Source organism: Pleurodeles waltl, chromosome 7 (genome assembly GCF_031143425.1).
Source record: "Pleurodeles waltl isolate 20211129_DDA chromosome 7, aPleWal1.hap1.20221129, whole genome shotgun sequence".
In the NCBI taxonomy this organism is placed as follows: domain Eukaryota; kingdom Metazoa; phylum Chordata; class Amphibia; order Caudata; family Salamandridae; genus Pleurodeles; species Pleurodeles waltl.
Genome location: NC_090446.1, coordinates 324,096,159 through 324,119,621, shown reverse-complemented (window position 1 = coordinate 324,119,621; position 23,463 = coordinate 324,096,159). Strand labels below are relative to the sequence as shown.

General features: G+C 42.7%; 1 protein-coding gene across 1 annotated transcript in view; it reads left to right on the top strand.

The window, feature by feature from the left end:
• The window catches only part of PTPRT (protein tyrosine phosphatase receptor type T), a 1,804,620-nt gene that overhangs the window by 1,292,575 nt on the left and 488,582 nt on the right, over nt 1-23,463 (top strand). Inside the window, exon 11 of the mRNA XM_069243772.1 lies at nt 10,363-10,465. Within this exon, the coding sequence (XP_069099873.1) occupies nt 10,363-10,465 (103 nt within the window). The remainder of the gene's footprint in view (nt 1-10,362; nt 10,466-23,463) is intronic.

Genomic DNA, 23,463 nt, shown 5'->3' with positions numbered 1-23,463 from the left:
ACTTCAGAGTAAGCTGAAACAGTCACTCGAGGCTTCTCTAAAATGTACATGGCTAACAAGCAGGACAGACTTTTGGAAGGAACAGAATATCTGGAAAAGAGCCAAACAAACAACAGAACGTCAAGCATTTTAATCTACAACGGCCTCAAAGCATCAAACATTGCTACTGTGTTGCATGCCAGCCCTCAGAGCCTCCAAGTATGCCAGGGCACCATCTTCCTGTGTAAAAAAGGCTGCCTATCTTTCATTACCACTCTTAGGGGCTCATTTACAAGAAACTGTGATCGATGTGCCAGTTTTCTTGCGCCGCTGTGCACCCTCCTGACGATGCCATGAGAGCGCTCTATTTGCAATACAGTGCTCCATGGAGCAAAGTGCCAACAATAGCGTCAGAAATTCTAAAGGCTGTTGTGGCACTAAACCTTAACATTGCTGGATTAGCATCAACATTTTGACACAAGTTAACCAATGTTAATGGGCCCCAGAGACAACAACACAGTATCATCTTTATCTTTTGAGCAGGCATTAAAAAAATGACCTAATTTCACTGTGTCATTTCTGTGGGGCTTTTAGCGGAGGTACACCTACCTTGCATACATTATACCTGTTGCAGGTATAATGTGGCACAAGGCTTTACAAACTGCTGCAATGGTGACATTACGCCAGTTTGTAAAATAGCCTGAACAAAAACAGGACATCAGCTTTGACCCCATGATCTTTTAGATCTCTTCCCAGAACATGAAGTTACTACCTCTTCAAGACCATAGGGCTGACAAAGAGAAAGTAAAACATCTAATAGCCTAAGTAGTGTTCATTCTTTGCTGTGGCCTCCCAGCAGAGGATAAACTTGCAATGTGACCCTATGCCTCGAGCCGAGGTCTCTTTTGTCACCAACCTTTCAGAACTCCTAAACTGGATAAGCTGTAGGAACTCTGAAAAAAGCATTCCCCCACCAAAATTCTATATAGTTCCATCTGTCACTCTTCCAACCAGGGTTAGCTCTTCTGCAAGTGCAGAGGAGCATCACCTCCCCGTCAAAGAGCCAGCAGATGAAAAACAAAATGATAGTATGCTTTTGTTTTATTTTTCCTCTGTACGCTAAGTCAGCAGTGCAGGGAGAGGTGGGGCTGGGCCACTGGAGGGGGAGTGGAGTGCAACTACGTGCGCATGTTTGTTTGGCCAGCTGTCTTAGGCTGGCCAAACACACATGCGCACTTAGGTTTCTGCAACCCGACTGTGTTGCACAGCCATGCTGGAGAAACTGCAAAGACCCCAATGTACTATCTGAGTGACAGGCCAAGCTGCTCAGACCAATCCTGTTGCTGCTTTAATATTATGTTTAGCTTGAGAGCAGCACTAGGATTGCTGGGGAGCCTATGCTGGTGTACCAGTGAATGCTGGGAACACCATCAGGAGCAGAGGAGCGAGATGGCAGGAGGGGGCAGCAGGGTAACGGTGGAATGGTAAGTGTTTTTTCTCCTGTCCCCGTCAGCCCCCCAATCCCCTTTGACATTTGCGGCAGCCGTCGCTGCTTCTAACTCGGACCTGCCCATGTGATTACTTTGAAGCCAGAATAACTTGAATCCCTTTCCAATCTTTCCAATCTGTCCTCAAGAGAAATAACAAATGGCACATTCACGATTTGAAAATGGTCTAATATATTAATTACTTCCCTCTTGTGGGCATTGGACTTTTTTTATGGCTCACGTCCTGTATTCTAATGACTAGAAGGAGGTCCCAAATCCAGCGAGTCTTGAAAAACACAGCATCAAGTCTGCTCTCCACCTCCACAGACCTGACTCACAGATGTCCACATTCATTTTTTGTGTAGCTCTTCTATGGATGTCTTTTCATACTGAAAACCCAGCAATTGTCACTCCTGCACCGCCTCAGTCTGCTCTTCGTGGACCGAAGGGCATGGGTAACAAATGAAAGTCATCCAGAGGAGTGGCAATCTTTACCTACCTCACCACAGTCAGTCCCATGTATCTGCTCTCCTAAACTTGCCCTGTCTTTACACAGAGCCCAGATGATTCCTGGGTCTCGCGATGCCTCCCAGGCACTCTGTAATGTTTTATAGGCTGAAACTATGGATCGCCCAACTTGATCAGGTGGCCAGTGTGGGAGCATTCCTGTCCTGCACTGGGTGAAACAGAGTGGTGGGAGGACCCACCATTCCACAGCCTGAAAGGCCAGTCATACGTCCAAGTTGTTACGTGAGAACGCCCCCTAGCGAGATCAATCCCACCCTAGGAAGACAGTTGCTACGTCTGTTTATCAAGCACTGCTTGGTGGTTGCGACTCTAATGAAATACACAAGCCTGGCACTATCTTGAAATCCTGGGACGATGAAGAGGTGCTAACTGTCTGCTTGTAGATGCCTGAGACGCCGCTCTTGCCCCCCACCTGCAGGGGAAGCCTTTGCTCCGGAGTTTAATCAGTGCTGCAGCAGCAAACGGAACACTCACTCTGGCCATAGGAGTGAGTCAAAGACTAAAACTGCATATGATCCTCAGGTTTTTCAAGGTGACGAGGAACATCTTTTGTCAAAAGGTACGCTTCCATATCTACGTGCTCATCACTGGTACCAGACACAGCTACAGCACTGGCTGGGAAGGATTTACTGGGCTTACTCGTGTAATCATCAAGTACTGGGCTTCGGTTGCACTCATACATGCTGTTATTCAGTTCAACAGCACACTGGGATGGGAGAGAGGCTCGCACATTGAACCAGCACTCGCCACACCCTCCTTGTTTCTGCTCAGTAACTTTGGGAAGTGAAAAGAAAAGGAAAGTCCAGAAAGTAAAGGTGGCTGGACAGCCCCTGGAAAACAGTGTTATTTTTTAAGCAAATATTGAGATACGGCAACACTTCAGAGGTGGGAAAAATAAACAGAAATGTAGCTGGAGAGCGAGAGAAACAAAGAAGAGAGAGAGAGAGAACGATAGAGAGACCTTGAAGGTTATTCCATTACGTTTGTAAATTAAGACACAAGTTCCTCCAAGCAGGTGTTTATTGCCTCTCATTTCAGATAGTACTTTAAATGCCGTTAGAGAATGCAAACATTAAAAAAATATAATTAAAGAAAAGTATGCAGCTGGCATCAGAAAACAAAATGAAATGTTTTAGAGGTGGGCTGCGTATGGATATCAACTTCTCAGTGTGAGCCCACAAAAAGACTGCTTTTCTGCTTCTTGTTTGAACTCCATCAGAGACAGAGGCATGTGTTTTCAAAGCTTTCACCTCAGACAGTGCAGCCTTGCATGGTATAAACACGGTGAGCCTGTTTTTATTATAATTATAAAGGAAAGCGTTCCTCGTGCATGTGCATAATGAACATTGCAAAACACTGCTCCAGTTATTAAGTAGGCCTAGTATCAAATACGTCGTTCTCTCCAGTGCCCTATCCGGATTGGGGCTTGCGGCACAATGTAAACACCGTGGAATTCAATCGCTAAAAGGGGAAAACAGTATGTAGCGTGATCTCAGTGGTGGCTGCATCGGCAAACAATTTCTTTGCAAAGTTAGTGCAGTTTGATACTAAGCTATTTTCTATAAATTGAAACTGTTCCAGAAGTGCGCTTTTCTGAGACTAAAAATGTTACTTTATTATACACGTTCCCCCGACTGGAACCGTGCAGACTATATGGATATAAAATTAATGGACCTGCTGTGGTTTCAGTGCTGCATAAGGCGTTTACATGTAGGTTGTCATTTCTCAAGATGGCAGCAGCATAGGTCTCAACAGGACTAGCTCATACCACTGGCTCCAAGTGGTTATTACCCCGAATGTCTTCGACAATTACCCTTTGGTTGGTACAGTAGGGAAAGGAGAGGAAGGTTTGCTTATGAAACGAAGTATTGCTGATCTCTGAACACAAGATGTGTATCATTTTTGGATTAAACAACCCCGAACCCTAATTGAGTGTTCTCCCTTGTCCCAGGTTTCTCCCTCAACTAAGCTTGCCAAAGTGAGACAGTGAAGGCAGCGCCTTGATTTTCCTCATTCGGTGGCAGTGCTAAGCATTGTTCTGTGGCTGCGTGCCTGGTGTCGAGTTTCGGGTGTCCGAAATCTGACGTGGTGGAGTCTCTGGACACTAGAAAACCAGATGAAACTAGAATGACCACAAATGTAAGGTTCCTGAAACCCTTACACTGCCTTCTCCGCGCCTACCTGCTACAGGTGTGTGAGAGAAATCATCAGATATTAAACAAGTAAGAGAGAGTATCAGTCACGTCTGGCCATACCAACTCACAACAGATATTAGAGATGCTATCTTGATGACAATGGAGTCATGGTTTGATCTCCGTTCCGTACTTTTCCTCTTAGTAAATAAATTACCTCTTGAATTTTGAGAAAAGTTCAGTCCATGCAGCTCATCCTTCAAATGAACTTTGCAGCAGGCTCGGTTCCCGGAATTTTTCCCTGGATGGTCCAATGGTGTGTTCGGGTGGGCTACGGCAGGCCAAATTTATGTCAGTTCTGGAAGTAGCCTACAAGCCCTAGATTTACCCTTGTACGTTGATTCACCAAAATGCCAGGGATAGGAGAAAAGGGCATGACAAATCCCTGAACATAAAGGCATCCACAGAAATGACATCATAGGACCTTTGACCCTCAATTGTCCTATGAAATAATGCCACATATCCTTAACCCTGAAGACTGCACAATAAGTGACATTGCTGAAGTTATAATTAAAGCCATAATAAAATCATGACTAATATGATAACATAACATATAGAAATGTCTGTTTTAGATACCACTTGTATTAGGGTGCTGAGGTGATATGCACGGAGATCATTAATTGTTTCTCTTAGTATTACTTGAAAACTTGTGTTCATCTGAACAGATTAGAGTACCCCAAAACAGCACTGTGATCCTGCATGTTTTATACCGCAAACTCATTATTTAAAACGTTTCTCTGCTTGATACTGCAATGAGAAATGGATTGATAAGTCATAGGGAGAGAAAAAGGGGTTTAAACAAAATAATAGTAGTTACGTCCATATGTGCTAATTGATGTAGAGGTGACCACATATTGAATTTAAACTATATTATTGGCCTAAGTTAAATCTTTACTATTAATACATTTTGATTTAAGATCACCTGCAAGGTTCTATCATTCGTGAAGCACAGAGGTGAAGGTTTAAGTCAGACACTTAATTTTTCACGTATTCCCAAAAATGAAACATTGCAACAAATTGTTTAAAACTTTTTTTATTTTTTTATTTTTTGTATTCATTCAGAACAGTACACATTGCACTGCTACACTTATTAATTTAACAAAATCTAATGTGTAATGTCCCAGTCACTGAGGAAGCTGATGAAAGTGAACTGTGCTCATGAAGACACTGTTTGCTTGCTGTTCTTGGAGTTGCGATAGAGATTTTTTAAAGTGGTGAGTCATAATACTTGCCCTGAATTGTAGAGAGTGAAGTGAGTGAGCCTGACATCTTATAGGGAGGAGTCTGGAGGTCTCCCCTGATGATCATTTTGAAAAAACGCAGGCCATTTTGACCTGCTGCTCCCAGGAGTTCACAACACTTTTTCCAAAATGTGCTGAGGGTGACCCCAGACAACTAAAAGTACCTCCATTGTGTGAGGTACAGTATATTGTCATACGTGCTCTACATATGCCATACATGACATTTAAGTAAAACAATTAAACATAATATGCCACTGCCAATTTTTTTTCCATTAGTTCCACCCAAGCACTGTGTTATCATAAAATCAAACATTATCTCTAGTATGTCAGGGCAAGTACTTTGTCATAGTTGCCCCCTCCTATATTTCATGGTGATCCTCCTACATGCCGAAAATTAACTTCAGTGTGCCAGCATTTTGACATGGGTGGCCCATGCCAAGATTAGTTTTCAGTATGCCAACAATGTTCCAAAGTTGACCCTATGCCACAAATGACAACAAGTATTCCCCTGCCAGTATTTTGTCATAGGTGCCCCTTATGCTAAGCACGTCTAGTGTTCCCTCATTTGCTAACATTTCCTTATTGGTGCTTGTCATACAAAGAACTTCCTCGTGTATACCAGTGCTGAAATGTGGCCATGGGTGCCTCCAAGTCAAGAATCATCTTCAGTATGCCAGAGTCAAGGGCACACTCATAAGCATAAGACTGCATTCTTACTCATGCTCACTAATTTTCACTCATTCACAATCACACTCTCATTTATTCCTACTAACTTGCACTCATTCATTCTCACTCTCAGTTGTGCTTACTCACTGCCACTCTCACTCATTCTTGTTCACACTCATATTCATTCTCACCTGAGTACTCACTTTTTTTCAGTCACTCTTTTACTCATTCACATTCTCACTCACATCCTCGCTGACATTTAGGGACACATTTACTAAACAAAATAGCAACATGCAGTGCAGTAACCAAAGTTGCTATGCTGCCCTGCACTAGGGGAAGACAGCACTGCAGAGCCATATCTACTAAGATATGCTTTTATGCTGTCCTCTCCAGCACTCATGCACAAACAGGCTGCCTAGCACCATGCAGAAATTTTTTTGTCCCATGGTATGAAGGTATGTGCATTATATCTAGCATAAGTTTTGTACTTGACAGAACCTTCCAGTTCAAAATACTGTGCCTAGAAAAACTTAAAAACTTTTCACACATTGGATGTGTGTTGTATAGTGCAACACACATGCAGTGCGCAAAATGTTAAAATGAATTAAAACATTTCTTCAACTTAACACCTGCCTCAATAAGGTGTTATGTTTGGTGCGAAGCCAATTCTAACTTTTTAGTAGACAGGACTTTGCATCAGAAACCCTAAGTCGTGGAGAGGCAATGCCCTATAGCACCCATTTCATGCTTATATGGTGCATCGTAGCACAAGGCAGCACCAATGATTATCTGTGCTACTTTAAGGCTATTTTCCGAATTTAAATACGTTTTGCACTGGAAAGCAAATAGTTTATCAAGATTTTGCACCAGTTTGTGTGACTTTGCATTAGCACAAAGTTGTGATAAACACTCTCAGAACATTCACACAGAACAGACATTATTGAGGTTCAGAAGAAGCCCTCGGTCCTGGTGCCACTGCACCTGTTACATCATTGGCTGGTAACACCCTGTCCCCACTTCCCTAATAAACACTACCCAACTGCAGCTTGCCTTGGAAACGAGCTAGGGTTGCCAAAGGGCCACTTTCTACTGACATGCACATTTTAATGTCTCAGCCAGTGCAAAATAGAGAAAATCACCTAAAGCCAGCATTTTCCCCTTTTCACTACATATTTAAAAAGTATTTATAAAAGCAATGCACTTTAAAGTGGGTTCTAGAAGTTCATTAATGTAAACTAAGTAAAAAAACCTCACACGGTTTGGCTGTCAACATGAAGGAAGCATTTCTCATGTGCGTTCTCCTCGGCCACCTATCCTATCTGGGAGCACCGAAGGGCATGGTTGGGTGGGCTTGGCCTACCCGGCCCACCCGCTAGAACCGGGCCTGCTCTGCAGTGATCTCCTGATTTCCTATTGGGGCAAAGAGTAACTCTCAAAGCTGACCTTTGGGCTCCCCACATAACTGGCACCATCATTGGTTGTTATTTCAAGAGGCCCTAAAATGCTTGATAAGATAAGACTAAAGTATACTTGTATAAAGTATGTTTTGTTACGGGCAGTAGAACCATTGTTTTCCTCTGGGGTGATTACGTATAAATGACCTATAAATTGTGAGCCAGAGACTCACTGTCTAATGCCTAACAGAGTATCTTCTCTACGAATTGCTGTAATCTTATGAAAGCTTATTTTCTTGCGTGTTCACTTATGTGCTCAATGACCCGGCAGGGAGTGGCAAAGCTACAGACCTCACCCACAAAGTTGAAGAAGTTGGGGGAAATGACACAGTTTATGAAGTTTGTAATGTTTCCTACGTTCATTCAACTCACTAAAACTTGTATTCAACAATAAAAGGTTTTCAACTACATTTCCTCAGATGGACGGTTCTGTGAGACATTTCTTCAGCTAAAGTTGTTATATATATATATTTTTTTTTCTTTTGTGTAATTTATCTTCCACAAGCATATATCATAGGACAATTTTCCTCAATTATTTTAAACGTGATAACTTTGCGGATGTGATAGGTGTGTAGATGTTTGGTTAAAAGAATCATCTGCCCCACTTTCCTTCTGAAGTGGGTATGGTGCCCAGTGCACGATCAACATTTTCATCGCGCTTGGGAATGAAGCAATGTCTGCTCTTGCAACTCAAGGGATTTTATTGAGTGTGTTCTTCACATTGGGTGTGAGGTGCGTGGGTGAATGCACCACACTTCCTCTTAAGTGAAGAGGAGCTGTAAAGAGATTAGGCCATAAGTGATATAAGTGATGACTGGTAGGTGAGTGCTCTATAAACCTAGCACCTGGTACAATAGTCAAGGCAGGACCAAACATGCATACATTATGCACAGGTGAAATGTCCATTAAACGTCTGTAAACTTGTATACTTTCATGTTATACAAAGAATCCCAAAGAATGGCAACAATAGTAGGTAGGTATACACAATAAACAAACTGTTCAAATATGCAGTTTGAACATCTTTCTGACACTGGTGTGGAATAGATTTGCCACAATAGGAGTGAACCTATTTTCATGTGCTCAAGCTCATTAATGTGCAAAAGGTGGGGCCTTTGTTGAGCTGGAACGTGCTCTCCCAAACAACGGTCCTGGAGGTATTGTAGTTGAGCTGCTGCTTACATCACAAAGTTTTAGGGACAAAGAAAAAGTCAGTGAAGTCTACGAGATCTATAACAAATAAGGTTAGCAAGTGAGTTATCCAATATTTTGAACCAAATACCCCTCCTAGCACACTCTATCAGCAAATGGGGTGTTGGAGTAATCTTACTTGTTCTTGGTAACTGTGTGGCAAGCCACCAGCAGGTTCTCAGGAATGCATTTTCAATGGGCACACTAGCATTCGGAGCATCTGGCCGTTTTTGCAGTTTTGTGCTGTTATGATGACGGGGGGGGTAGGGTTACGCACAATCTTACCCCCCACTAGATGCCTCTACTTCCATGGTCCTCAACTGGTACGTCGTGTCTTAGTGGATTGGCTTTTTGCATTTGGCCTCTCTGGACCTTCCAGCTTGAGCAACAGCATCTCACTTGCCTTCATCTCTGGCCATTCAGGAGAAGCAGAAAAAGGCTAACGCTGTCCTCAGATGGTGCATATTGAGTTTGTGTCCTTGTTGATTAACTGACAAAGTTTCAGCCAGTCCAGGCAATCTATATTGTGCATTCATGTTCATTTTAATGAGAGACTGAGCAGCACCATGAGTTCTCTCTCAGGCATGTGCCGGCTCTCCCAAAGTCCAAAATCTGAATCTAAATGCCTAAATTTTGTCGATGATGAGCCCACTAGCAGTCAATTTTGGACACGGGCACGCTTTATGTACATCAGAAATTTAGCCAGATGAAGAGAGTGAAAATCACACTAAAGTGCAAGAATTAGGTACAGAAAGTTGGGAAAATGGAGACAAAGGGAGAAAGCAGCAATCTGCACGATTGAGATAAAGACACAGGGAGTGTCGAGTGGCGGATTATAGGGGCATATAGTAAAATCATGACTATTCAGCCTTGGTGTTTGGCACACTGACCTTCTGTGGTGCCGGCCGCAGCCTTCTGAGCAAAAGTTTGGGCACTGGCTCTTATGCCTTTACTTAATAAGCTCTTAATCTTCTCCTGAAAAGTCCTGAATGATGAGTTATAATTTAACCCGCATGTCAGTGTTGTACAGGCAACCAGCCTTCCCTACAATGCCTATGTGCTGTTTCTGTCAGAGTCCTAGCTTCTCATGGGTACTCCACAAAGCCATGATTTAATATAGGTCCACACCTGTACAGGTAGGGATCCTGCAGCTGGAGAAATCCTGGATCTATGAATTAGATCTCAAGGGTCACTGGAGCTCACGTCTCACTATCCAGCCCCATTTTCTGTGTACATTATACCTCAAAAACCTGCCTTGGGTAGAAATTGTAGAAATCCAATGTCTTCTGTAAGCCTATGTCCCCAGTGCCCATGCCTTGCTCTAAGCCCAAGACAAGATGACATGTTGAGGAGGTGCAGGTGATGCAAACAGACTTTTCAGTTCTTATGGGGCCTCATCCATACGTATAGTTCTCAAATTTTATAAAACTATATAAACAACTTTAACGGTTAAGGAGGAGAAAGTATTTGCAACCATTTACATCATATATGATAATTTGTTTCAGAAGATACAACAGTGTATTCACTGAGCATTTGTACGTGTTCAAAAGAAGAGATCCATTGACATAAGTCAAGGTGTATTTGTTTCAAGGACAACTTAAACATACTACTGTCTTTCTTTTCATAGCACCATCAATGCCAGAATATGATACAGATGCCCCTTTCAATGAAACAGAGACCACTATCACAGTGATGCTGAAGCCAGCCCAGTCCAGAGGAGCTCCTGTCAGGTACTGTTTTATGTTGTCTGTCACACTTATTGCCACCTTGATTTATTTTGTGTACTTCGTGTTCTGAGTTATTAAGTGGATTTAAAAAACACAATGTTTCTAGGTGAACATGTATAGTCCGTTATGATCTTCTGACTTTAATTTTTGTCATTTGAGCATCCTTGTGTGAGTTGGATCTCACGCTTGCCTCTTTGAACTGTGACGCCAGTAAGCTTTGCTCTGAGCATAGGATCTCCAGGGACCTTTCCTCTATAAAGTGCTCCTCTGGTGCGCTTCTCATTTTGAAGTTGTTGTTCTCCAACATTTACTTTGGCCGTGCATTAACTCTCATTATTGTCCTGGTTCACCCATGACGCTCTTGAGTCTAAGGGGAAGGATGGAAGAAGACAAAATCACCAAATAAATACATTGTGCAGCTGAAGCTTCCTGCAGATTAACAAAATTGAAAAATGAAAAACGACATGTAGAAAGAGAGAAAGGACAGAATAAATGAAGGAAGCAGACAAGAAGGATAAAAAGAGGTCAGACTCCAAAAAAGGACTCGTTCTTTGAGTAGGAGGAGGGGGCCAGAGGAAGAGGAAGGAACGTGAAGAGATCGAGGAGACAAAACGTTGAGATGGGAACCGAGATCAAAAAATGCCCCAGACGCACAGAGAGCTCATCCTGCGTGTGAGAGGAGGAGGAGGAGGAGGCGTGGACCAGGGCATGATGAGCTCTTCCAGCAGCGACTAAGGTGAAAACGCACACCACACTCCTGGAGGATTGTGGCCAGCTAGCTGGGTGCCTCGGTTTAGAGGCTGCAGGGAGATGAAGAGGGGCAGACAAGGGGCAATCCAGTATGTCTCTTACACCCTCCTGCCCAGCGGATTAAAACCTGGGCAATCTTGAGACCCTAAAACATCCTCAAACCCAGGAAATACACACACAGGAAGGTAGAAATTAAATCCTCCTTCATATCCGAGTATTTTGGTGGCAAACACCCAAGCCTAAAAACAGAGAGAGAGAGAGAGTCAGAACTATAGAAAACTACGATCTTCAAAACACCCAGAGTTCTTCATAAAGGTGGAGGGGACCTATATTTTTGTTATATTACAAGACTCACAGGGAGCATTATTGACTTGTGTTTTTCTTTTCTTTATTATTAAACCACTCATGCCTGTAGGCTTGGGCAAGGCATTTTGCTTCATTAAATTACATCAGGTTGTGAACGATGAAATAAAAGTGTAGAAGGCCGTGCACAGGACTCCCGATTAACAGTAAATGGCTATGTTTTTTGTAACTTACCTGATGCCTTATTCTATTCTGCCGAGGGCTGGTGTGGGTTGGATGACGATCTTGTCACCTCCAAGAAGTAGAAAGACAAAGTTCATCAGTAGAGTTCCAACAGAGACCTATATTCTTGAACTAACCTTCAACTGTGGAGTACATTACTACTCAGCCAGATAAACTGCAACCATTTGAAGCAATTACAAACTTATGCAATTATTAATCACCACCCCTTTGTAAAGTGGTGTCAGACATGGGATAAAAACCATGGAAGCTTTAATCCATAAATTGCCTGAGGGCCAACAAGAAGTGGAATGGTTTATCTAAAGGCTTATCCACACCTCCCAGCAGGAAAAAGAGTCTCTCCAACAAATATTGTAAGTGTAAACCCAGCAGATCTACCAAGTCTCTCAAATTAGCTGAAGTATTAGGTCAATAACGAGGACATACTCCCTTGGCCTCAGTAGCTTTTTCAGAAATATACTGCAGAAGAGGACCTGCTGTATACCTTTTTGTAACAACTTGAAGTGGTTAGCACAACTGGCTACTTGGCAGAGAGGCTACTTTGAAGATAGATAGGGACAATTTCTTGGTCCACTATTCCTGGGTACCTGCAGGCAGCATATCAGACTGCAAATCCCAGATTGTTTACTTTTTATCTGGATATAGAGAAAAGTATTCTTGAAAGTCTAAGGGCCTCGTAAGGGCCTCATTTACGAGGCCCTAGTGGCACACTGCGTCACCGGAGCATCATTCTTTTTGATGCTCTGGTGGCACAGTGTGTCAGTCCATTTTACAAGGCCACACAAAGCCACCTCACATGGATTTTCATGGCCTTGTAAATGTGGATCTGTTTGAAGCATAACACTGTGTGAAAGAGATGTTCTATGGGTGTTGCTTGGGGAGTTCCCAAGCAACACCCATGGAACCCGAAAGCAACACCCATGGAACCCAAAATAATCTGATGCTTTCTCAGATTTGAAAATCTGGGAATGCTTCAGATTCCCATGCCACATTAGAGGTGGCATAAGAGTGATGCAACATGAAGAAATGTATTTATTTCCTCCTGTGTTTCCCCCTTCTATGAGTGCTGCATTCTGCAGCACTCATAGAAAGGGGAAAACACCTCTTGTGATTGTTTATGTGTAGTAAGGTATACCTTCCTGAACAAAAACAATCAATCCTACAACACAGGCACCCTTGCACCATGGTGCAAGGGTGCTTGTGTTGGTGTATGGCAGCAATTTGTGTGCCAGTGCAAGGGAAGAGGGCAGAAATGTGCGGTATCTTTTAGATATGGCACATTTCTGTGTGCGGTATCTTTTAGATATGTCACATTTCTGCCCTTTCCCAGTAGGGCAGGGCAACACAGGCACTTTCTCCTTTGCCCTGTGCCACGGGCCTTGTAAATGAGGCACTAAGTGTAGATGATGAGACATATAGAGTTAGCTTCTGCCAGGAAAAGGAGAGAGTAGGCAAATGTCTGTGGGCAATTGTTTTAGGATTAAAGGCTTAGTGGATAAATGGTTGCAATCCAAACTAACCACAAGAGAAGAGATATTGAAGAAAGTTTCTTTAGAACAGTTTTTAAACACTCTTAAACCTTGGATACAGCAGTAGGTGAAACAGCATAGCAATCTTAGCCTTACTACTGCTACTGAGATTGCTTTGGAAGAGGGTAAGTGGGCAGAAGTTAAAGAGAAGACCGAGGGGAAATGAAAACCGTTGGGTTGGGGGTGAAGAAAAACTACAGTCAGGTATTGAAACAACATTACCCCTGTGTTAAGGACCCATAAAAGCCCCAGATTATAGCCGGGTCCCTAGTGTTTCGACTGTGGCAACTGGGGGCATATTGCTAGGTTCTGCCCAAATTAAAAGAATGAGGCTCCTATGGAGGTGAGGGTTATGAAAAGGTCTATCTGCTATACGGAGAAATCAACATCCCAATTTCACTGTTGTATAAGAGTTAATGGTAATCAGGTGGACACAGTCAATCAATCAATCAATCAGGGATTTATAGAGTGCACTACTCACCCGGTAAGGTCTCAAGGCGCTGGGGGGGGGGGAGCTACTGGTCGGAAAGCCAAGTCTTGAGGCGTTTCCTGAAGGATAGGAGGTCTTGGGTCTGGCAGATGTGGAGTGGTAGGGAGTTCCAGGTCATTGCGGCAAGGTGAGCGAATGATCTTCCTCTGGCGGTCGTGCGACGGATGCGAGGAACGTAGGCAAGGGCTTAGTTGGCGGAGCGAAGGTTGCGGGTGGGGGTGTGAAAGTTGAGTCTGTCGTTGAGGTAGGCGGGACCTGTGTTGTGGAGGGCCTTGTGTGCGTGAATGAGGATTTTGAAGGCGATCCTCTTTGATACTGGTAGCCAGTGTAGGTCTCTGAGGTGGGGTGAGATATGGTCTCAGAGTGGGATGTCCAGAATGAGGCGGGCAGATGCGTTCTGGATTCTTTGCAGCTTTGGTTGCAGTTTGTTTGTTATTCCTGCATATAGGGCGTTTCCGTAATCCAATTGGCTACTGACCAAGGCGTGGGTGACGGTTTTCCTGGTTTCAATGGGTATCCATTTGAAGATTTTGCGGAGTAGGCGAAGGGTGTTGTAGCAGGAAGAGGAGAGGGCATTGACCTGCTGAGTAATGCTGAGTGTGGAATCCAAGATGAAGCCCAAGTTGCGTGCGTGGGTGGTGGGTGAGGGTGCGGATCCTAGGGAGGTGGGCCACCAGGAGTCGTTCCAAGCTGGGGGGCTGGTGACGAAGATGAGTAATTCTGTCTTGTCTGTGTTTAACCTGAGGTGGCTTGATTCCATCCAGCTGGCGATGGTGTGGAGTCCGTTGTGGAGGTTGTCCTTAGCAATAGTGGGGTCTTTCGTGAGGGAGATGATGAGCTGAGTGTGATCACTGTAGGAGTCTATGTTGATGTGGTGTGTTTGTGCGATGTTGCCGAGGGGGGCCATATACACGTTGAAAAGTGTGGGGCTGAGCGACGATCCTTGAGGAACACCACAGGTGATATTGGAGGCTTCTGATAGGAACGGGTCCCGTCCATGAGAAATGACGAGATCCACTCCAGTGCTTTGTCGCGTATTCCAGCATTGTGGAGGCGTGTGCGGAGAGTGTGATGACATACCATGTCGAAAGCTGCGGAGAGGTCCAGGAGGATGAGTGCTGCTGTTTCTCCTTTGTCGAGCATGGTCCTGATGTCATCTGTGGTAGCAATGAGTGTGATCTCGGTGCTGTGGTTTTTGCGTAATCCGGATTGGGAGGTGGTGAGTGCCTTGTTGACTTCCAGGAACCGTGATAGTTGATTGTTTGTGATATTTACGATGACCTTGGCTGGGAAGGGGGGGAGGGAGATCGGTCGGTAGTTCTTGGGGTCGTCAGGGTCTGCCTTTGCTTTCTCTAGCAAGGTGTTGATTTCTGCGTGCTTCCATCTCTCTGGGAAGGTGGCTGATTCAAAGGAACTGTTGATGGTGTGGCAGAGATGGGGGCGATGATGGTATTAGCTTTGTTGAAGATTTGGTGTGGGTAGGGGTTCGATGGTGATCCAGAGTGGATGGTGGTCATGGTGCTCGTGGTGTCTTCTGTGTTGACCGGAGTCCAGGTGTGGAGGAGGTGGGTGTTGCTTGGAGCGTAGGGTTCGAGGGTGTTTGTAGTTAGCTGGTGGGACTGGGAGTTGAAGCTGTTGTGGATTTCTTCTATCTTTCGACGGAAGTGGAATGCGAGTGAGTTGCAGAGCTCCTGTGATAGGGGGGGTTCGTTGGAGCTGGCCCTGGGGGTGGATAGCTCTTTTATGATGCCGAAGAGTTCTTTGCTGTTGTGAGCATTGGTGTCAATGCGGTTTTTGAAGTGGGTTCTTTTGGCGGTGCTTGTCATTTGGGGATGTCTGCGTAGGGCCTCCTTGAAGGCGATGCGTTTGGAGATGGAAGGGTCACGGCGACAGCTTTTTTCCATTCTGCGGCATCGTCGTTTGGATTCCTGAAGATCTGGGGTGAACCAGCTGGCCTTGATTATGTGCGGGGTGTTTGGATGTTTTGTGAGTGGTGCGAGGGTGTTGGCGCAGTCTTCTATCCAGTGGTGTAGGTTGGTGGTGGCTGTGTTGGGGTCTGAGGTCCACAGTCCTCAGTACCGAGTGTAAACAGTTCAACAGCAGCATGCAGACCTTTTTGGTTACGCCAGAAGAAACTGTTACAATAAGGTATTTACATCGGGGAGCAACAAAAATATTCCATGGCTAGGGTTTATGTACAGGGAGGGGTGGCTAAGCCAATCTTTCTCAACATGGGAGTAGTACCAAAGTTACCAGATGATCACATATAAAGGATAATTGAAGTGGCCCCTCTTCCTGTCTTCTCTAGTCAGGAAAGCTGGGAAGATGATCAAGACTGCAGTGAAGGTCAAAGAGAAGATCCAGTGTTACAAGAGACATGGGCTAGATCTCAGGAGGGAGAGGATCCTAATGATGTAAGATCCTATTTTTTTTAAACAAAATGGATTGTTATATAGAAAATGGGAAAAATATCATCCACTGCAACTGATTGTACCCCAGCCTTTTAATGAAAATAGAATATTTCTAGCTCAGAGTCACTTATTAACAAGGCATTGAGGGAGGGAGAAAAGAGAGCACAGTATCCTTAGACATTTTTCGCCTGGAATTTTTGCTTATGTGTCAACATTGCAGGGAGTATGACGTGTATCTGAAAAATAGTATCTATATCCCTCCTATGGCTCCTTTACAGCCAATGCCTACATTAGACAAATCCATTAAAAGAGTAGAAGTGGATACAATAGGACCTGTCTTACCCTCCAAAAAAGATTTCAATTTGTGATAGTCATGGGTGACTATGTCACCGTATATCCAGAAGCTCACCCTTCATGACAGCCAAATACAGTACAAAATTTCTAGTGCTTAGTTAGATATTTTTTCTGGATTAGGGTTCTCTCAAGAAATTCTCACAGACCACCAGAGTGCATTCATGTCCCAGATGATGGTCCAGGCTTCTGCTTAACTAGAAAACAAACAACTCTGCACATCCAACTACCATCCACAGACAGACAGCTTGATGGAACTATATACTTGATGCTTAAACTACCCTTGAATAAATTGTGAGGACTGGAGAAATTATATTGGGAAAGGATGCTGCCTATAGCCTTGTTTGTGATTCAGTGTCTGGAGCAAAAAAACACTGATTCGCCTCCTTGAAACATCTCTTTGGTCAAAACATCCCAGACCCTGTTGGATATGGCTAAAACAACCCGGGAAAATCAACCAAACACACGGAAAACTTTTTTAGAGTATGACTTTCAACCTTGAACCTTATTAGGAACATTAAGAGAAATCATACAGAGAAACCCCTGAAGAAGTCAGAAGGAGCAGAAACTAGCTTATGTCTGGAACACTAAGGTGAGAGAAATTCTAACCTAGGGATTGGGTGCTACTATAAAACTCCAGCTCTGAGACTGACAACTTAAGTCAATGCCAGGGTCTTTTAAGGTTTTAAAAAGGGTAATTCCTGTCACTACCAAGTGTGGTGGGAACAGAGATCAAATTAAACACATTTATCATAATTCAAAAGGTTGGAAGGTCCAGCCCCTACACAAGTAAATGTAGTCAGTCAAAGTGATCCATTAAATGAATCAATGTGCATGGTAGAACAGCTAGGAAGTATGGAGAAACTGGGGTATTAGAGGCACTGGGAATGTTTTCTAATATATTTTCCCCACCAATTGGATGCACTCATATACTTCACCATTCTATGGTAACTAAGGTAAGACTGCACAATTACAACCGTAGAGAATACCAGAAGCAAGAAGGACTGCTATTGAGGGAGAAGTCCAAAAAAGGCTAAAGTTAGGAGCAATCAAAGTTTCTAAGAGTGATTGTAATTCACCTGTGTTACTAATACCAAACCTGATGGTACCAGAAAGTTTTGCACTGATTTTAGACAAACCACAAACAATTCTAAGATTGATACCTATGCTTTTTCTTGCATTGACGAAATGATTGAGAAACTAGTAAAGTCCCATTATATGACTACCTTGCATTTAAATTAAGGATACTGGCAAGTTCCACTAAATCAAAAAGAAAAGGAGAAAACTGCTTTCTCAGTGGTTTATATTAGTTAACTGTGTCACCATTTTGACTCCATGACATGACAACCACCTTCCAGTGCACGATGAAACCCCTACGCCAACCCCCACAGAATTATGCAGTGGTTTACATTGATAATATTATCAATTATAGTGCAACTTGACAACAACACTTAGATCATGTTACAAAAGAATGCACTACTTTAAATTGGGTGGTGCTGAAAGTAAAACCAAAGGGAAATAACTAGCACCTAAACAGGTTGAATATCTGAGTTACTTGTTAAGACCCGGGTCAATAAGACCACAGAATGGGAAAGAAACATCTAAGAGCTTTTCTAAGTCTTATAGATTATGGTAGATCTATTCAATTTTTTACAATTGGCAGCAGACTTGACAGACTGCTTAAGAAGGGCTAACATCACTAACAAACTCTAGCAAAACTGAGAACAGAATTATGACAATTCTTTGAGTCTAAAGGAAGTAATATCAACAAAACCAGTTCTACAGTCTCCAGATTTTGTTAAAACATTCATAGTGGGAACAGATGCACCAGAAGAACGTTTAGGGGATGTCTTGTCAAAAAGTGATACAGAAGTCTATATTAATCATTAGTAGTGAGCTATAGCCTAGACAATTAAATTATTCAGTGATATTGCATGATGGTTTAATGGGTGGTAGAATCACTGAGATAATATCTAGAAGGGTGGGTGATGTTATTGTAAAGAGATCATGGCCCCCTCATTTGAATGGCAAATAATAAAGGAAAAGCTGCAAGAATTACTATATTGTTTTTAACCTTACAACCGTTCAAACTTCACTCATAATGTAGACAAGGAAAGATCAGGGCAATGTTGATTTCTTATCCCGATCAACAGTGGACTTCAGTGGTGAACAAAGTGAAAACATCTGCCAAAACCCTGGAAAGTTGTGTCTAGCCAAGTGGGTGCCCGTCTTCGGTGCTGCAGGGATGGTAAGGGGTGCAGACTAGGTGCAGCAGAGGCTTTCTACTGCCCGATTGTGGAAACACTGAGCTAACCTGTAACCCTAAGACATCCTCATTCCCAGGAAATACATATATGTGAAAGTAGCAATTAAATCCTCCAGTCCAGTGGAGTATTTTGGTGACAAAACCCCAGGCCTAAAAACAGGTAGAGTCAGTATTGTAGTAAACTATGTCTTTAATGCACCCAGACTTCCTGTGAAAGGTGGAGGGGACCTAGGTTTCGTTATATTAAAAGTCTCTCTGGGGACACCATTGATGTATTCCCCTTTCTCTTTATTATTATAGCTCACGTTTCTGTAGACCTGGAAAAGGAACCTTACTTTGCATCAACTCAGGTCGCGAAAGACCAAATAAAAGTGGAAAGACCATATACAGGACCCCTGATGAACAGGAAATAGCTATTTTATTTACATTTATTTGTAACTTATCTAGTGCCATATTCTGTTCTGTCCATGTGCCACCGCTGGTTGGACGAATGTCTTGTTGCCTGTTAGAAGAAAGAAGAAAAAGTGAATCAGTTCCACTAGGGACATATTGTTAAACTAACATAAAACTGTGGAGTACATTACTACTCAGCCAAATAAGCTACAACTCTAGGAGGCAATTATACATTTGTTTGAATTAATAATCCACCCTCCTCTAAATGAACCTATAGCAAGCTGACGAGTTCAGTTCCTTTGGTATTCATAGGTTTCTGAATAACATGAATGACTGAATCAATGAAAGAATGAAATTGCATTTTTAAAGTGCAATGGAGACCTCATTGATGTATCCTGACACTTTGCTGGGGCTGCTGGGTTTGAACTCAATTACTAATTCAGAATGGTGCTCTGTCTTGAGGAGGCAGTTTATTAACGCTTCTCGGAATGCAAAATGGTTATAAACGATACTGAGGTAGTTAGGAAGTAAGCTCCATCACTTAGCCCTCATACAAGAAAATAAACAACCACCCTGTCTGCTACACGTGTGCAATAACTTGAATAAGATACCCTTGTGGGCTGAGAGACAGGTGCTAAAATAAGGTCTTTAGTTGGCTGCACAGTGGCCTAACCAAATTTAAGGAGGCCTCCCTGAAAAGTATCTGTAGGCCCCCCTTTGTCCCCTGTACAGAGTCGGGGGCCTTCCGCCCACGCACAGTGTACTGTGCTGAGGGCCACCCCTGGCTCCCGGAGCCCCCCGCACTGCGGGAGGCTGCGGGTACCTTTGTTCTGCTACTGTAGCTGCATATAGTGTTTGATAATAAGGCGAGCAGCATTAGCACCACAGGTTTTTCAGTCATGTTGCTCGGGCTTTGTGTAAATATTAAGACAAGAGGGCAATAGTTAAATCTGTCAGAGTTCTTATTTTATACATGTTGCCCATTCCACAAGAATTTCAAATAAAGGATTAGTAATGAGGCTGCAGAAACTAGTTTCAACTGCATGAATTACTCTGGAGTTGAGCAATTATAACTAGCAATTGCATTCTTCAAAAGATGAGATTTGCTCTCCGAAAATCCTAAATATTTATTTGGTAAAGCAGAGCTCTACGCGCCAAATATATTAGCTAGGGCAGTCATGTAGCCTAACCAAATGTTCTGAAATATTATAAAAGTAATTTTCAAGGGAGAAGTGTGATTCTGGTCAGTACACAAATGATTGTAAACACGAAGTCATGGCAGCGTCATTGGTTAACTTGTCACGAGGCAGTGCAGATAATTTGTAATGAAAAGTAGGTTTTCTTTCACTAATTATAAGTTTCAGTATGTTTTCTTCCCTATCTCTGGCGTAGTAGAGTTTCGTATTTGGGGCCTAAGAGTGAGTGGTTGTTGCCCCCCTCACATCCCTTCATTTAAGACGATTTTATATGTGGTTCCGGATGGTCTTTTATACAGCATAAATGATGGGCTATGAATGCAGGTACACACTTGGCCTATGAAAGTCATTTTGTTTAATGCACCACCGATTGTCAAAAACGTAATGACATTCAGAATGCTGATGGCGCGTTGTGCAGAACCGTTCCTTAACAGAAAAGATCAGAAGGCAAAGTTGCAAATGTTTCCTAATCTTCACTAGAATAAAGTCAAAAAATGACAAATTTGTGATTTTTATGAAATTTGTGAAATAAACAAATTAACAAGAGAAAACGCCTGCGCAAACTAGATTTTCGGTTAAAAACAAGCAAACAAAAATATTTTAAACAGTTATCGTACAACACAAGTTTCGCAGAAAATTCTATGCAAAATGTTTTTCGGCGAGAAAGCTTCTCCAGTAAATGAAACTGACCGAAGGTGACAACTCTGGAACCAATTTCAGGAGAAGGTATCTGACATCGTTCTTCTACTGACTATCTGCTTAATATCGGAGTCAACTTCCTTGATGCAGAAAGTCCGCTACTTTCTGCAAAAGCTTTGGTGAAAGCATTCCAGAGGTTGGGTAAAATGTAACATCTACAGGTTCATTCATAGGAAGCGTGCAGAATGTAAGTAGTCATTAAAGCGTGGGGAGGGACACATTGTAAAGGTTGCCTTTAGAACGTGATGGGAAGGTAAATCCTAAAATTTGTAATATGTAGCTTCAGGGAAGCAGTGTCTGGCCCCGCACAAGGGATCCTGGAATTATGCCTTTGGCCATCATTCTTTTCAAGCTAGAGTGAGCTTGCTGTGGAGGAAACTATATTACAGCAGGAGTTGGCTTTGAATTGGTTGTCTTCCCTCACGGGCAAATCCCATCTTTTTAACCTTCATTTCTTATGCAGAGATGCTGATCAGGAGGCAAGCTGATGCAGATGTAACAGGTAAGTAAGTAATTGCGATTTTCTTTTTATGATATTATAAAGAAGGCTTATTACTTCAGTGATGGGATCGCCACAGGGCAACGTTCTGCTCAAAAGAGACTTGCATCAAATCACAGTATCGGGAAGAAAGAGACCATATAGCAACAGAGGTATGATGTAGCCAGGTATATCCTCGCATTTTAGTATCTTTCAGCTGTACAAACTTGGTTCACACACTTTGCATATCTCAAATCAGATACATGCCAATGCCTAGTGGATCCCAAAGCCCCTACTATGAAACTGGGAGAGTTCCTGACCTCCCAAATATTGAAAGAAAGGGCAAGTGAGTAAAAGAGAGTTTACATTTTTGGAACTGAATAATGTGATGTAGTGTTGCATTGTGATTAACTCATACACGACTCCTAGACCTCAGGTAAATCTGCAACAGCCCGATGCAGCCAGAAACTAAAACAGTTACAGCACTTATTTGGGATGTTCCATGGATATCTAAATATTCTAATCCAGGCAGTAGCCTGTCTTTACTTTTCGGAATCAGTCTTACATCTGCTATGCACATGCTCTCAAACAAGGAAGAATTTAACTTTTCAACCCATTTTTATATCGATGAACATATGCAGCTGTCGCCAAACCTTAACTGCAGGCCTAGATGGCTCATGTTCAGCTGTAGTTGAAAAAATACACAATTAAAACATTTTAATACATTTATCCTTAATAGTGTTTACACTGTCCAAACTCTCTGTTTTACTTGGAATTTTGCTAAAGTTGTTTCATAATATTGTGATGATTTTAAATAATCAAACAATGAACTGCTTACTGGTGCAATGCAGTGCTTATTCTAAAATACCACTAGTAGTTGTAATCAATGATATATGACTGAAAAAATGGAGCTTGAACTTTAAAATTACCTTCTTAATTTAAACCTGTGAATAAACCCCCTTTGCACTTCAGCATTGCAACACGTTTTGACAGGGTGACTGCTGCAAAAAGCTTCACTCTGTCAGGTAAGGCAGCGAGCATAAAGGCAAAGTGGCTCGCAATGAGCTGCCTAAAACCACACATCTGGGAACAAGGTTCAGTGGCAGACTGTAATGACTGCACCTTAGCTTCTAGATTAAAGCTCCTGCAGCAATTCCAGCATCAAGAAATCATCCCTGTGATGAGTACTACTTTTTTTATATCCATAGTGTCATGAATCTAAGTTGTACTTCTGTGCTATACCTGTCTTCTGTAGTCGTGTGCCACACATGGGATGACAATTTTTTTGTAATTTTTGTGTGCTGTTGTAACAGTCCCCACTCTATCCCTGCATGTACTGCCCTTGCAAGATAGCTAGATTACATGCCTGGGTTCAATAAATGTGCAAGTATGTATGAGAAACATGTATGATATTCCTTTGTAGCATACTGGAGTCATGCTTTTATTGGCATTCCATCTCTTTTGCATACCTTTGTTACACAGTAGTGTTTGAGGTATGTTTTCTGTACCTATTTTAAGAGTGTACGGAGCAGCAAAGGTTTTTTTTTTTTTTTATGTTTAAGTCCTCGAGGGACAACTTTGCAACTGATTGTACTTTTCCAAGTTTTTTCTTGGTACTAGACACCTGGGCACACGAGAACACCAAAGGTAATTGGGCCGCTATGACAAGGCACACGATAATTTGTGTTTGATACCTCTAACCATTCCTAGATTACAGGGAATAACTGCTTGCTTGCATTTCGTTTTTTTTTATTGTTGCTAAGGTGCAGTTGTATATTAGCAGTATACTTGGTATTTCCACATTATATTTACTCCCAGTTCTCCTTTTGCTGGCGCCACATACTTTTTTTTTTTATTCCATCCGCTTGCCCTGCAGAGATTTTTCGTTTCCAGGT